Here is a 14,061-nt window from a genome sequence, read left to right as displayed (position 1 = left end):
GTCGATGTGTGAACTGAAGAAGAAAATTCCACTCAGTCTCTGTTTGTCTCTCTCTTCATTGTAGTATTACAAGAGCGGCGTGTTTATACATCGCGTGCGATTCTATTCTATTCTGGTACGCGCAGTTCTCCGCCTTCGTATCGCCAATTGCGTGGGAGAGGACAGTTGTTGTCGAGGAGGTATTGTAAACACTCGGTTTGTTTGTTCTCGTGCGCTATTCGTACGGCCTCGGAGTCCCAAGGCGCTTTGGCGGTTTCGCGTAAGAACTTCAAACAGTCCAATTGGCCGGGCTTGGCCGCACACCGATACGCCCAACGGTCAAAGTGCTCAAATTTACGCTCGACAAGATATTCGAGTACGTGGAGATGACCACTTCGAGCCGCCCAAGCGGCAGTCCAAAGATTCCACGGCGCTTTGGCTTCTTCGCGTAAGTATTTGAGTACCTCGAGATGACCGTTTCCGGCAGCCTCTGCACACGCCCACCCATTAATAGGACACTTCTTTGCCACGCAATACTTTACCATTTCCAGATTGCCTTGTTCTGCGGCTATTCTCATCGTATTTGAATCCCAATCACAATGTATCCACTCTCGCGCCCACTCGAGCAACTCGAGTTTATTCGTTAGAGCAACTTTCGCGCAGAATTCTGTTTCGTCCCAGTCACCCGACCACAACGATAGATTCTCCAACGCGACGTCCAACGTCGATACCGAAGACATCTCGCTCACTTTATACTTCTTTTTCAACTCCCTCTTGCGAGAGGATCTCTTGATCAACTTTCTCGTCTCTGTATTCACTTCGTACAAGATCTTCACATCGGTTCGATTCAATCTCGGAAGAATGTGTTTGAAACAAATATCGTCCCACTTCACGATCACGTCCCACAAAGAATCTCTCCGTTCGTAAAACGCAACGTGAGTACGAGTCTTCCTCTTCTTTGTCGTCTTTCTCGTCGTCGCTCTCGATGATCCTCCTCCGTCTTCTTCTTCTCCAGACGTCATGAAGATGCGTTTAGGTACTAAAAAGAGACGAGTTTTTCTCTTCTTTACACTGAGGAAAATTCGCCACAAAAATGGATACACGATGGAACTCCTCGTGACAAACGCGTTGCGAGGAAGAAGAGAAAGAAGATAAAGAGAGTTCGATGACGGAAGACACTCCCACCACCAAAAAAACGTCTGCATCTTCGGAATTCGATACATGCGAAAAGGAAGGAAAGCGTTTAGTGATGACGATGATGAAAGAAAAGAAACAGAATTGGAGAAGTATTCAAGAAGGATTACTTCCACGTTTACTCGCTTTATCGAGGACGCGAGAGGACTTGAACAAGTGCAAAATGCTCGCCATGAGTTCAATTACGTGTAATACTACCATCGATGATTCAGAAAAGGAGACTGAAAAAGAGGAAGAGGAAGCTTTTAGGAAGAGGTTGATGAAACAATTCGTGTTGCTCTCGATGCAACAACAAGAAGAGGATGCGAAGTATTCGTCCGCGGAGGCAAAATTCATCGCAAAACTTCTAAAAGAGGAAAAGTACCTGTTTTGCTTGAATCGAGAGGAGATTTTGAGGTACGGGAAGGACAGAGTGGATTTAGGCCCCGTCGTTAATGTGGCAGAGGAGAAGGAGCAAAAGAAGAAATCGAACGACGATGATGGTGAAAATGTACAACAAAAAGAGATGATTTACGCGAAGATGTTCGACGACGTGTTCCCAACGTCGACGTTGCGAATGATGCAAAAGCAGTTCGGTGACGTCCAGTCGCCGTTTTGGATGCAGCACGAGTATTTTAATCGTGAGAAGAAGAATTCACAAAGGCAGTTCTTTTCGTACGTGCACGATATCGTCGTCGGGGAGAACGAAGAAGAACGTACTAATAATTTTTCGAGCACGATGGATGTTGTCATCGAGTACGCGAAATGCGTCGCCGGTCGCGCGTTTCCGAGAGTTTTACGCGAGGCCACGAAAGCAGAGTGGTGGTGTCATAATCGAGCACACTGTGAAGGACACCAAATGCATTTTGACTCTGACGATGAAGGTATCAACGGATTGAGACATCCAATCTGTTCCGTGGTCGTGTTCATATCCGCCAACGGTGAGATGATGGAGGATGAAAGGAACAAGAATAATAAGCGACAAAGAACAACCACCTCGGAAAACCCAGCAGCGTTCGTTGGAGGACCGACCTTAGTGACGACGCAACGCGACGGCGATCAAAAGAATACCAACTTTAACGAAATCAACGGTTGGTTAGCGTATCCGAAAACCAATCGATGCGTCGTGTTTGACGGAGAGTTGTTACACGGAGTCGTTCCTGGACGAGGCTTGAACGCTTTCATTAATAACGATTCATATACCGACGAGAAGAGCACACCGTTACCGACGCGAACGACGCTGATGATTGCATTTTGGGATGATATTGAAGTTCGCGGATCGATTGGTTCCATCGGGAGCGCTCGAGCGTTTCCGACTTATCGACAAGTGAAGGACGAGAAGGCGCACTGGCGAAACTTATTCAATATTGAAGACAAAGAAGAAAGTGGGGTTATTCAAGACCGAACCGAAATAGAAAAACGCGCGTTGCGAGCACCTGAGATGTATCTCGTACCGGTCGAGAAGGTCTGGCATCCTCTGAATGATATCGCGAAAGAGATGATAACGTTGCCAAACTACGATAGGTGTTTCCAAGGATTCTAGAGAGACAGAGAGTTATTGCAGATGTAGTATTATTACCTGATAGTGTAGAGTTGTAGCTGTAGTGGTACCAAGTTGGTATAGTTGTACGTAATACCTTCTTCAGGTGCGTGTATTTTAACGAGTTTGTTGCGTGCGCAGGTATTCGCTATTATTTTACGTCAACGCTAATCTCTTTCTACATTTTCTTCCTCTTCTTCCGCGTTCGTCGTCTTTAGAAACAAAACGTTCTTGGATAAATTTTCGCTCTCTCGTTCCAACGCGAAAGCATAGTACCATCGTAAAGCGTGATCTCTCGGCGGCGCGGCGATGATGCCGTCGCAGAACATTGCGTGCGCATCCGCAGCGTACGCACCGACGCCGTGGAATTCAGAAACGGAGCGGACGAATTTTCCTCCAGTTGGTGGCGCCGATGATGGCGGTGGAATTGTTGCTTCTTTTTCTTCTTCCTCTTCTTCATCATCCCTTTCTCCGTTACCGTTGCCATCGTCGTCGTCATTCTCTGATCCAGTGGTGGTGTTATTATCCAACGCCAAGATTTGATCTTTGTCTCCTAATTTGCTTTCGCCTCCTAATCGTAACAAAGCGCTCTCTTTACCTCGTCTCGCTTCAACCACATCTTTCGATAACCTCACGAACGCTCTCGCACGTTTTCTGTGCAATCCAATCGTCGCTAAACATTTTTCAATCAATTCAATCCCACGCTCTGTTTCACCTAATTTCACCGCGTCTTCCGCCGTCGGCGCTAACGTAAACAACTCCCACAAGACGCGATCGACTTGCAATCGCGTCGTGCAGTTCAGCATCATGCACGCGGTTAAAAGTTTCCAGTCGTCTCTCCATAAGATTTCCTCGAGGAGACCGAACGGAGATCTTGGCGGGACGACGAAGTGTCTTTGTGAACCGCCGATAACAGAGGATTGTTGTCTCGTCGTAGGATTTTGAACGGCTTCTTCTTCTTCTTCTTCTTCCTTTCTGAGAAAGAACGCATCAATCGCATCCTCGTCGTCGAACTTACTCACCAACGGCGGTTCGCTTTCCAGTTTCAAAAGCTTCGACGAGTGATAGGAGTGTATCATTTTCGTTTCGTTCAGTTGCGCCATGCGCAGTTTCTTCTCCTCGCTTTGATGAAAATCTTCTTCCTTTTCAAAGGCGGATGGTCCGTCGCCATTATTGGCGGCATAAAAAGTGGCTTCTTGGACTTTTCTTTCCTTCTTTATTGATTTCACCTTTTCAAAGGAACTTGGGTTTTTGTTCTTGCTCTCGTCGTCATACGCCAAGACTTTCGATTTTTCTTCTTCTTCCTTTTGCTCCTCTTTCTTATTCTCCTCCTTTCTGATGTTCACGATTTCATCAGCGACGACGACATCATCGTCTTCTTCTTCGTCCTCGTAAAAATAGCCATCGAACGCGTCTTGATGATGATTATGATGCGCGTCTTCTCTTCTTCTTCTTCTTCCTCCTCTTCTCTCCAAATCTTCTCCGTCCGTATCGTACTCGCTCTCGCTGAACAACATTCTCCCCTCTTCGTCGTCTGAATCGTCACCATCGTTATCGTAATCGATAACTTTCAACGTCACCACGTCTCCGCAACTCTCCACGAACCCTTTCCCGGGAGGCGCCAATTGCATGGGACTCCGTTCGTACCCTTCCGTTTCCGCTTCTAACCGTCTCAACTTGACCGGCGAAGACGCGTGCACTTGGTCGTCGGACGCCTTCCACAACGCGGCTCTCAAAATCTCCACGTCTTGTTCTAACCCGTGCTCTTTGACTCCGGGCAATCGTTTCCCGGACCCGCCGTGTGAAGATCGCGGGAAGGAGATGCCTTGCGGATTCGTTACCGGGGGTTGACTCTTTCCCACCGCTAACGCGGCTTGATGAGTAGTATTCGTATCACCGTCTTCTCCGGATATGGCTTTCAAAACATCCTCCGCGGTAGCAAATATCTCCCCGCTTGGACTTTTAAACTCGACTTTCCACGGAAACGATTTATACCCAGATCCGAGGACGCTGTTTGAATTGTTCACCGCGTACGAGGAGAGTTGCGACGACGACTCTTTCCTCGGCGAAGGCGAAAATGAGGAATTCCTACCTCGTCGCTCCCTACTATTGGCGGCGCTATTACTAATAGACGTGCTATTATTCAAAGCTAACTCGGACGTCCATCCTTCCAACTTCTTCGCGCTCCCAAACTTCTCGCAACACGCGATTCTCAACACGAACAACTGCCTCGCCGGCTCGTACTCGCGATAGTAACACAAGTGCGGGCACAAATGGTGCGGCGACCGCCCGTTTCTCACGAACAACTCGCAACACGTACGAATCTCCTCGATCGATTTCGGAGGATTCTTTCGAAACTTTGCAAACGCATCCGCATCTTCCCTCTTCCGTTTCTTTTCAAACCGGTCTCTCAGATCCGTCTCGTACCTCTCAAAGTCAACCGTCTTGTACGCCTCTCTGGCGCGCCTTCGGTACGACGTCAGTTTATCTCTCGCTTCTTTCACTCTCGGCGCGCGAGTCGAGCATCTGCACGACGCGTTCACGTGTAATCGGTGCAACTCTTCCAACGTGTCTTTGAGTAAACGTCCTAAACGCTTTCTCGCAGTCGCTTCTTCGTCTGCACCCTCAAAGCCTTCTCTAAACCCTAACACATCTGCGCCTTCCTCTTCCTCTTCCTCAGAGCGATTCACCCGGCTTTTATGACGCCGCTTACGTCTCTCTTCCTTCTCTCGTTCGAAGAACTCTTTTTTCTCGAAAATAAGTCCTTCTGCGTGTTTCAAAATCATCTCCAAACCGTTCTCGTGTTTCTCGTAATCCGCCTTGATTTTTGCCGCTTCCAGGAAGGATTGGAAATCGATTTCACATTTGTTGTAACATTCGATGAAGGACTTTGATGCAATACACGAGGCGTTTAAAGACGAAACAATATTGGCAGAAGGAGAATCGATGGTCTTCGCTGCTTCTGCTGCTAATACGTCTTCTCGAGCAGCAGCAGGAGAGAAGTATTTGGAAACTTTTGGCTTCATTCTCTTTATGAAGATTTTGAATTTTCAACCGAAAAGGCAAAAGAAGGCGAAGCGAATACCTATTGCGATGACATTTTCCCGGCACTACACGCACGCATACAAATATATATAAAGAGTACAAACGGGCAGAGCTTTCGTGGTGTGAAAACGAGTGCGTTCTCTTTTCTGTTGTTATAATCTTATTCATCGCGTTCTATTCTACCACGGTATTGTACGAGCGACATTTCCCGCAGGCGTGGTAGACGAAGTGAAACTCCGCCATCGTCACTTCCGCGCAGTCGTTGCATTTGACCTTTTGCTGCTTTTGTTCTTTGGTTTCTTCTTTATCTTCTTTATCTTCTTCTTCGGCTTTTTTCTTCTGCCTCTCGTCCGCTAAAATCGCGTCGAGCATTCGAAAGTAGACGGTGAAATCGCCCAGAGATTTGCGGCAGAGCGGACAGGTGTAGTAATGCCTCGTGTACGTTTCGAAGCAAGACGTGTGCATTAAATGTCCGCACGGTAACGTTTTCACCGGCGTCTCGGAATCGAACATGAAGTCTTTGCACACCGGGCATTCGCTCTCCATGCTCGAGCGTTTGCCGAGACACTCGTGCGGGCCCATGACTAAAGAGACGCACGAGTTGCATTTCATGCAGTGGAAGAAATCTTGGCCGAGACCTTTACCTTTTCGGCAGACGTTGCAAAACGGACAGTGGTAGATGTGTCTGCCGTCTTGTAAATCATCGAAGAGATTGCAGACTTTACAAAAGTATCTGGCCATTTCGACGTTGCACTTTTTGCAATTCTTGGCGACGGGTTGGATCAACGCGCACTTCATGCACTGCATTTCTTTCGTGTTGTATCGGTCCATGGCGTGGTCGGAGTTGTCGTCGTGGCAAAAACGACACGGGAAAGGGACGTTGCAACACGTTGGAACGATTTTACACTTTCGGTGGTAGTGTTTGCATCCGAGGCAGTTTTCGTGTTTGTAGTTGGTGGTGGTGTTGTTCCCGCCGCCGCCGCCGCTCTCTTTTGCTTTGTTTACCGTTTGCTTTTCGGCGTTTGTTTTAGACGGAGGAGGGCACGCGTAACAGACGATTGGTTGATCCGCGGTAGCGCCTTTCTTTTTATCACCCGAACCGATGCCACCGCGAAGCGTGAAGTTTGGCACAGCTTTCAACGACGGTGAGATGTTCTTGTTCTCGTTGGTGTTGTTCGAGTCGTCCTCTTCGGCGGATGCCGACACCGCGCGCATCGCGTTGGTGTTGTTGTTGTTGTTGTTATTCGTAGTGGTGGCGTTGTTGTTGTTCCCACTTTTGTTTCCTCCATCAACCATCATCATGGCATCCAACTCCATCTTATCTTCGGTAATCTTTTGGTTCCCGGTAATCCATCGACTCGCTAACAAGTTTTGCATCAAATACGCTTTCCTACTCGGCGCGAGCGTATCGTCTCGATTCAAAATGTGTATCGCGCTTTCCAACTGACGTTGGTTCATTTTGAAAATATCCGACCAACCGGGTTTAAAAATACCGGTGTCCGTTTGGTTACTGTGCGACGCATCTTTGGACGTGTCATCGCCGCCCTCGGATTGGTTCTCGACTGATGTGGACGTGGAGAGCAACTTATCAGCGGATTGTGATTTGCGCAACGTGTCGAAATACTCGCTGACTTGCCTGACGCCGTGGCCGCCCAAAACGTGCGTGTTCGTCGCGGTAGTCGCGTCGGAAATCTCGTCCTCGTCCGGCTCACGACAATTATTATTAATTTGGTGTCGTTGTTCGTGTTGTTCTTGTCGACGCTTTTCTTCTTCGTCTTGCTTCTTCGCAGTCAAAGCGAACGACGACGGCTTCTTCTTCGCGTCGTCGATGTTGTCGTTGGTAGTGGCGGTGGCATCAATCTTCCTTCTCTTTTGCTCCTTCTCTTCTAAGTCCGCTTTCTCTGGAATCGTTAAAACCCCTCTTTTCTTTAAACCTAGCACTCTGACTGCTTCTGGATCCTCTCCAGTCATCCAAGTATTCAGCCATTTCGCAAACCTCGTATTTTCTGTCGCCTGTTTCATATTCGCCATCATCACCAACGCCTCTTCGCTATCGAGCGATCGGCGAACCCAATCGAGCATGGCCCTCAAAACCTCCGCCCCAGTTTGGCCGATGATTAATCCAACCAACGTTTCTTGCTCTTCGATCGTGAAGTGTTCCTCGAACAACGGCCATAATTCGTCCTCTTCGTTTTTCACGTGCGTTTCCAAGGAGACTTTTAAAGCGACGCACGTCTCTTGGAGTTTCCTCACGATGGTGCCGCTATCGTCTTCTTCCACTTCTTCTACTTCTAATTCTTCGTTTTTTTCTTCTATATCGTCGCCTTTCCTATTCTTCTTTTTGTTTCTGATACTATTGCGCGTCGTCGTTTTATTCTTCTTCGTCCTCCTCTCTTCTTCCTTCAAAATCTCTCGATTGACGTGTTTCTTCAATTTTTCAATCAACGACAACATCTCCTCGAACAACTCCGACTCGTGCTCGTGGTCGAGAGTGTACGAGTGACTGACGTTCACTAAAGCTTTCTTCTTCTCTAACTGAGGAAAGACTACCTCGTCTTCCGATTTGGAGTGCGCCTCGTAGACGCCTTGTAAAAACACAAATCGACCTTCAATTTCTCGAACGAGTTTGGCGTCGGAACTCGACGCGCCATCGGTCGGGAGTTGTAAAATCTCCGTCTCCATTCGATTCAACTCTACGCGTAAGGCATCGTGAAACTGAAAGATGTGATCGATTGGAAGCTTCTTGTTCTTTTTGTCTCGCTTTTGTCTCGAGGACAAAGAGGCGGATTTTTTGTGTCGGTTTCGTCTGTTTCGGTTGTTTGGAGGAGGAGGAGGAGGTGTCGCCGCCGTCTTGTTGTTGTTGTTGTTGTTCATCATCATCATCATCTCTTCGCCGCCGCCTTCTTTTTCAAACAACAGCGATAAAATCGGCGCTTTTTCGACTCGCTCTTTCATCCTCTCGTACTCTTCCTCGTCGTTCGCTCGAACGTCTTCAATCATTTTCTTCAATTTCGATTTCAACGCCATCGCTTCCGCGCACGTTTTCACTTTTGGCGCTCTTAAATACATCTCTAAACTCTCCAAATACTCTCCACCTCTGTGCTCTTCCTCTCCCATCATCATCTCTCCAAACACCCACTCTAATATCCCAGTCACTTTCTCCGCGGGAAACTTTTCTAAAAACGACCACGTCATCTTCGCCTGCTCCTCTTCGGAGAAGTGTTTTTTCAACAGAGGTAAAACGTGCGCGCTTTCTTTCGCCAAGTGCGCTTTCAACATCGTTCTCGTCGCGTGTAATCCTCTCGCCGCTTTCGCTAAGACTAACTTTATCGACTCTCTCTTCCCGAAATCATTTTCGTTCCTCGTCTTCGCCAAAACGTCGACGTCGTTTACGCCGTCGCCTCCTTTTCTCTCACGACTCCCATCAGTATCATTCGTTTCTTTCCAAACTGTCTTCACCAGTCCTCCAACTTCCTCGAACAGCCACTCCTCGGCTTCGTGTTCTAATTCGTACGCTTTCGTCACGTTCGCCACTCGTAAGTTCAGTTCCGGAAAGACGGTCAAATCTTCGCACTTGGTGTGTTCGGAGTACAAATCGTCGAAGAAATTCCATCGCGCGTTTAAAACTTCAATCTTTTCGTGAAACGTCAGAGTCAAATTTTCGTCGTCGTCTTTCTCGTGGTCTTTTTCGTCTTCGTATTCCATCCTGGAAATCTCCCAGGCGAGAGAACACAACTGGTCGAGTTCGAGCAAAAAGCTCTTCCGGAAGGATTCGTGGAACAAATGCGAGGGAAATTGATCGAGAAGAGGGTTGTTTAAGAGGGAAAGAGAACGCGGGGTGGAGTTGGCGGGTAACGCGACCGTCGCGGATGCGTTTTGAACTTCTTTATCGTCGTCGTCGTCCATCGTCGTCGTCGTCCTTTTTGTGTGGTTTCGATACAAAATTCTGAGGGAAAAGAGCCACACGCTTGTTTAGGGTTTTGAGGCGGTTATGCTGAGAACGAGAAGAGAGAAAGAAGAGCGTTTATAAAAGAGAGCGTTTGTCGCGTTACGTCTGCGTCTTACGTGCGCGTGTTATTTGTTATCTCTTTGTCTTCTTTCTCTTCACTCGTATATATATACTGAATATTACATTAATATTCTCAAAACGCCTTTTTTCCTGATCTCAAGTCAACGCTTATTTTCTCTCCTAAGAAGACAACTTCAAAAACGCCAACGCGTCCAACTCGACGCCTCGACTGTTGTTGGGCAACTTGGCGCAGAGTTTACTCACCGCAATTCTCGCGTTTCTTTTCAAATCGTCCAACTCTTTCTTCAGTTTCAAGTGCGTTAACTTGACCTCGTTGCGTTGTTTGCGGAGGAGGTCGTTTTCCGCCTTCAACGCGTTGAGGAGCGTTTCGTTGTTGGTGTTGTTGGTATCTTTTTTCGTCAATCCGGTATTGATGGAGGATTCAGAGGCGAAGGAGGAGGAGGAGGAGGAGGATAACGACGACGAAGGTGGCGTCGAGTTTGTGGGTTTTTCCGACGCGTTGTTCGAAGATGAGCTATTTTGCGTTGCAGATGGCGCTTGAATCGATTTCAAGTTACCGAACATGTACGCGCTGCCGCTAACGGTGGCGTTGACGTTATTGCTAGAGGACGACGAAGAGGCGTTCGTCACGTTACCGAGCGCGGAGGTTAACGCGGTTCTTTGCACTAACGGTTTTGGTGCGTGATTTGCGAGTCCTCCTCCCGTGTTTCCGCAGCCGACGGCAAGTTTACCACCACCACCACCCGATGATGATAATCCCCCTCCTAATCCGCTCGCTTTCTTCGCTCCTCGATTGACTTTATGCGCGACGGGGTTCTCCTTATCGCAATACACTTTCAACCCTTCCTTTTTACCGTTGCTGTTGTTCGTCTTTGATTTGTTGTTGTTACTATTACCATTTGAAGTAGGAGGAGTAGAAGACGTCCTCGACGACGACGACGACGGCCCAGAATCCTGCTCCTTCATAAGTTTCGCGTAGTATCCATCCCCGTCCCACGCGTCTCGCAACTTCTCCCGTATGCTCTTCTTCGGCAACCCGTCGTCGTCTCCGTCTTCCTCTTCCGGCGGTAACATCTGCTCGGCCAACTTCATCAAATCCGCGACGCGTTGGTGCACCTCCAACACCGCTTTGGAATTTTGACCGGATTGATAGTCAGAAGCTTTACTCCTCTTCTCCTCTTCCTCCTCCATCACTCTATTAGTAGTATTAGTAGTATGAGTATTCGTCAACAACTTCATCTGTTGCTCTCGATGTGCTTTTTCCGGGTCGTACTTCTCGTACAGCGCGTTCGATTTGATATCGTTCCATTCGAGCAAATCACCCAACCTTTGCGGCTGATGCTTTTGACGTCGAGATTGTCGTAATTGCTGTTGTTGTTGGTTCTTCTCTTGGACCAAAACGTTCTGTTGTTCTTCATCTTCATCTTCGTCTTTATTCGACACGCAATCGCTTTTGCTCAAACTCGGTTCGGATTCCAAAAACTCCCCGGGCTGTTCCACGCTCACTTTGCTGAACGGAGACGACCCGGATCCGGACAAAGAGTCTCGTTTACTCCTCGTCGGTGGGAGTTGTTGCTCCTCTTCTTCTTCTTCTCCCTCTTTTCCGTCGTCTTTTGAGGACGACTTCTTGGAAATGGAAATCCGTCTCAGAGTGGATGGAATTGGTTTCAACGAAGATGATGATTTCTTTTCTTCTTCTACTTGTTGCTTCTTTAAGCGACTTCGCTTGATGTCGTTGGTAATATCCACGAGAGGCATTGTGTTTGTTGTGTTACGACGACTAATGCGATGAATCGATGCGTTTAATGTCGTTTAATGCGTCGTCTTCTCCGCGCACACAATGAGTGAATTTTTGCGTTTTTTGTTTCCCCTTATGCTAGGTGAAAATAGTTTAGGGTTTTAGTCTAAATTGAATCTGTCGATATTTGCGCACAGCGAACACCTACGTAAAAGAATACCTGATGAGAGAGAACTTGAAAGAAATTGGGTGTGGTGACGACCAATCGGATATCAATTATTGGGCAATAATATTCTAAATAATGTCAACATGATCTAATCTAATCTTCTTCTTTCTCCCAGTAGCCGTCGTTTTGCCACTCCTCGTAGGATTCGCTATTCGTACTATTACTAAAACTATTGCTACCACTACTTTTGCCCGCCATGTTCTGGTCCCACATTTGGTCGTAGTCCTCGTCTAAAATCTCGTCTTCGTTTGGGCCGGTGAGCATGTTCAAAATGGAAACCGGTAAATCGTAATACGAGTCGTACTCTTTCAAGCGGTAGAGCAACTCGGGGTACTCCGCCACCGTCCTTTCCGCGTCAATTTTAATCCCTTTGCTCACTTCCCCGCCTTCGTACGTGTCCGTGCAATTACACATCTGATTCAACTTTTCAATCGTTTTTTCTCTTTCTTCGTAGACGGATTCGCACAACAACAAATCCGGCATTTTTTCCACGATATCCACCACGTCGTGGCAATAATCCTCGCTACAAAGCACGTCTTGAATCTCCAAAATCCGTTTCGACGCCTTACCAAAGTCAAACTTCTCGAGAATCGTCGGACATCTCTGCAAGACATTCAAGACGGAAACGCCCGGTAACAACGCGTTTAATTTTTGATCCATTGTGATGACTAACTCGCAGTCTCTCAACTTGGCGTAGTCTTGCCCCAGTTTCATCATGTTCAACACGTCGAAATCTTTAATATCCGGGAAAGAGGAGCGCCAAAATTCCACCAAAACTTTTGAACGTTTGTCGTTTTCGTATCCCAGGTAGTATTTTCTTTCCTTTTCCTTTTCTGCGTCGTCTTTAACGTCATCATTTGCATCGTCAATCTTCTCGCGAGCGATGGCGATGCCTTTTTCCTCAGCATTTTGATGCTTTGAGAAGATATTTTCCTCTCGATTCTTTCCCTCCTTTATTCCCTCCTCTGTTTCCTCGAGAGGAGACGAAAGAGGGTCAGACCTGTTCAAAGTCTTCGTATTCTTTGTCGTGCCTTGAACAAAATCGTCGTTGTTCGAAACATCGTCGTCAGTATCACCCCACGCTTCGTCCAACCGCCAATCGTCCCATCTTTCCAATTCAGAGGAAGAGGAGGAACAACGAAAGCTTTTTCTTCTGCGATGTATTCGTACTCTCGAGGAGAAGTCTCTGAACGAAGAACGACATCGACGAGAGGAGGGAAAACTGCTCCTCCTGTGCGAGATGAAAGAGGGGGAAGAACCAAGCGCGAGAGAGAACAGGACTCTGTTACTACTGCTGAGCGTCATTTTAAAGTCTTGTCTGTCTTTTCGAAAAGTAACGTCTTTTCAAATTCAAACTTTTTAGTAAAAATATCTAAAAAATAATAAAAATCGCATCACATTGAGCGCAGAGAGAGACACACAGACGAACGAAAGAGAGTATCGATGATGATGAATACGCGGCGAAACGGAGCGACGAAGAGAGCGCAGCGGAAGAAAAGACGAATTTTGAGAGATTCGAGGTTGTGGGATTTGATCGTGAAGAACGACGATATTTGTTTCACTCATGTGCTTCCGAGATTGAATGGAACTGATCTCAAATTCTTGGACAGAGTGAATGATGAAACGAGAGCGTTGGTGAAGAGATCCTCTCGCAAGGGGGAGTTGAAAAAGGGGTTTAAAGTCAAAGAGATGTCCTCGATATCGACTTTGGAGATTGCTTGGAAGAATCGATCGTTGTGGCCGAGATGGTGGGACGAAATAGATTTCTGCTCGGGCGAACCATGTTTCTGCTGGCAAGTTGCTAAAACGAATAAACTCGAGTTACTCAAGTGGGCGCGAGAGGAGAAAAATTGTGATTGGGATGAATTGACGATTAATGCGGCCGCAAGACAAGGTAATCTAGAAATGGTAAAGTATTGCTTTGCAAATGAGTGTCCTATTGATGCGTGGGCGTGTACACGTGCTGCCGAAAATGGTCATCTCGAGTGCCTCAAATACTTACACGAAGAAGTCAAAGCGCCTTGGAATTCTTGGACTGCCGAATGGGCGGCTAAATATGGTCATCTCCACATACTCGAATATCTTGTTGAGCGTAAGTATGATAAATTTGACGAAAAGGCGTGTCGAAATGCAGCCGAGAACGGCCACTTAGACTGTTTGCAGTACTTACACGAAACCGCCAAAGCGCCTTGGGACTCTGCGGCCGTACGAAAAGCGCACAAGAACAACCACCCCGAATGTTTACAATACCTCCTCGACAACAACTGTCCATTACCATCTGGTTGGTCTTACGAAGGTGGAAAACTATACACATCGCGCTAATAATCGTT

General features: G+C 47.3%; 7 protein-coding genes across 7 annotated transcripts; 2 read left to right on the top strand and 5 right to left on the bottom strand.

Annotated features, from left to right (window-relative positions):
- Nucleotides 1-107: 107 nt before the first annotated feature.
- On the bottom strand, nt 108-1,184 carry Bathy18g01190 (the record flags this gene model as incomplete). Its single annotated transcript, XM_007508050.1, has 1 exon — nt 108-1,184. The coding sequence occupies one exon, from the start codon at nt 1,182-1,184 to the stop codon at nt 108-110; it is 1,077 nt and encodes a 358-aa protein (XP_007508112.1).
- Nucleotides 1,185-1,345: 161 nt separating this feature from the next.
- Nucleotides 1,346-2,695, top strand: Bathy18g01180 (predicted protein; the record flags this gene model as incomplete). The annotated part of the gene is made up of 1 exon (XM_007508033.1): nt 1,346-2,695. One exon carries the CDS (start codon nt 1,346-1,348, stop codon nt 2,693-2,695), a length of 1,350 nt encoding a protein of 449 aa, XP_007508095.1.
- A 164-nt stretch (nt 2,696-2,859) lies between these two features.
- On the bottom strand, nt 2,860-5,718 carry Bathy18g01170 (predicted protein; the record flags this gene model as incomplete). Its single annotated transcript, XM_007508055.1, has 1 exon — nt 2,860-5,718. The coding sequence occupies one exon, from the start codon at nt 5,716-5,718 to the stop codon at nt 2,860-2,862; it is 2,859 nt and encodes a 952-aa protein (XP_007508117.1).
- A 193-nt stretch (nt 5,719-5,911) lies between these two features.
- Bathy18g01160 (predicted protein) lies at nt 5,912-9,643 on the bottom strand (the record flags this gene model as incomplete). The annotated part of the gene is made up of 1 exon (XM_007508078.1): nt 5,912-9,643. The coding sequence occupies one exon, from the start codon at nt 9,641-9,643 to the stop codon at nt 5,912-5,914; it is 3,732 nt and encodes a 1,243-aa protein (XP_007508140.1).
- Nucleotides 9,644-9,926: 283 nt separating this feature from the next.
- Bathy18g01150 (unknown protein) lies at nt 9,927-11,525 on the bottom strand (the record flags this gene model as incomplete). Its single annotated transcript, XM_007508141.1, has 1 exon — nt 9,927-11,525. One exon carries the CDS (start codon nt 11,523-11,525, stop codon nt 9,927-9,929), a length of 1,599 nt encoding a protein of 532 aa, XP_007508203.1.
- A 299-nt stretch (nt 11,526-11,824) lies between these two features.
- Bathy18g01140 (predicted protein) lies at nt 11,825-13,036 on the bottom strand (the record flags this gene model as incomplete). Its single annotated transcript, XM_007508142.1, has 1 exon — nt 11,825-13,036. The coding sequence occupies one exon, from the start codon at nt 13,034-13,036 to the stop codon at nt 11,825-11,827; it is 1,212 nt and encodes a 403-aa protein (XP_007508204.1).
- A 144-nt stretch (nt 13,037-13,180) lies between these two features.
- Nucleotides 13,181-14,053, top strand: Bathy18g01130 (the record flags this gene model as incomplete). Its single annotated transcript, XM_007508177.1, has 1 exon — nt 13,181-14,053. The coding sequence occupies one exon, from the start codon at nt 13,181-13,183 to the stop codon at nt 14,051-14,053; it is 873 nt and encodes a 290-aa protein (XP_007508239.1).
- Nucleotides 14,054-14,061: the final 8 nt, after the last annotated feature.

This window comes from Bathycoccus prasinos (genome assembly GCF_002220235.1).
Source record: "Bathycoccus prasinos genomic : Chromosome_18".
Taxonomy (NCBI): Eukaryota; Viridiplantae; Chlorophyta; class Mamiellophyceae; order Mamiellales; family Bathycoccaceae; genus Bathycoccus; species Bathycoccus prasinos.
Note: the sequence above shows the minus strand (reverse complement) of the source record. Positions and strands in the feature narration are given on the sequence as shown.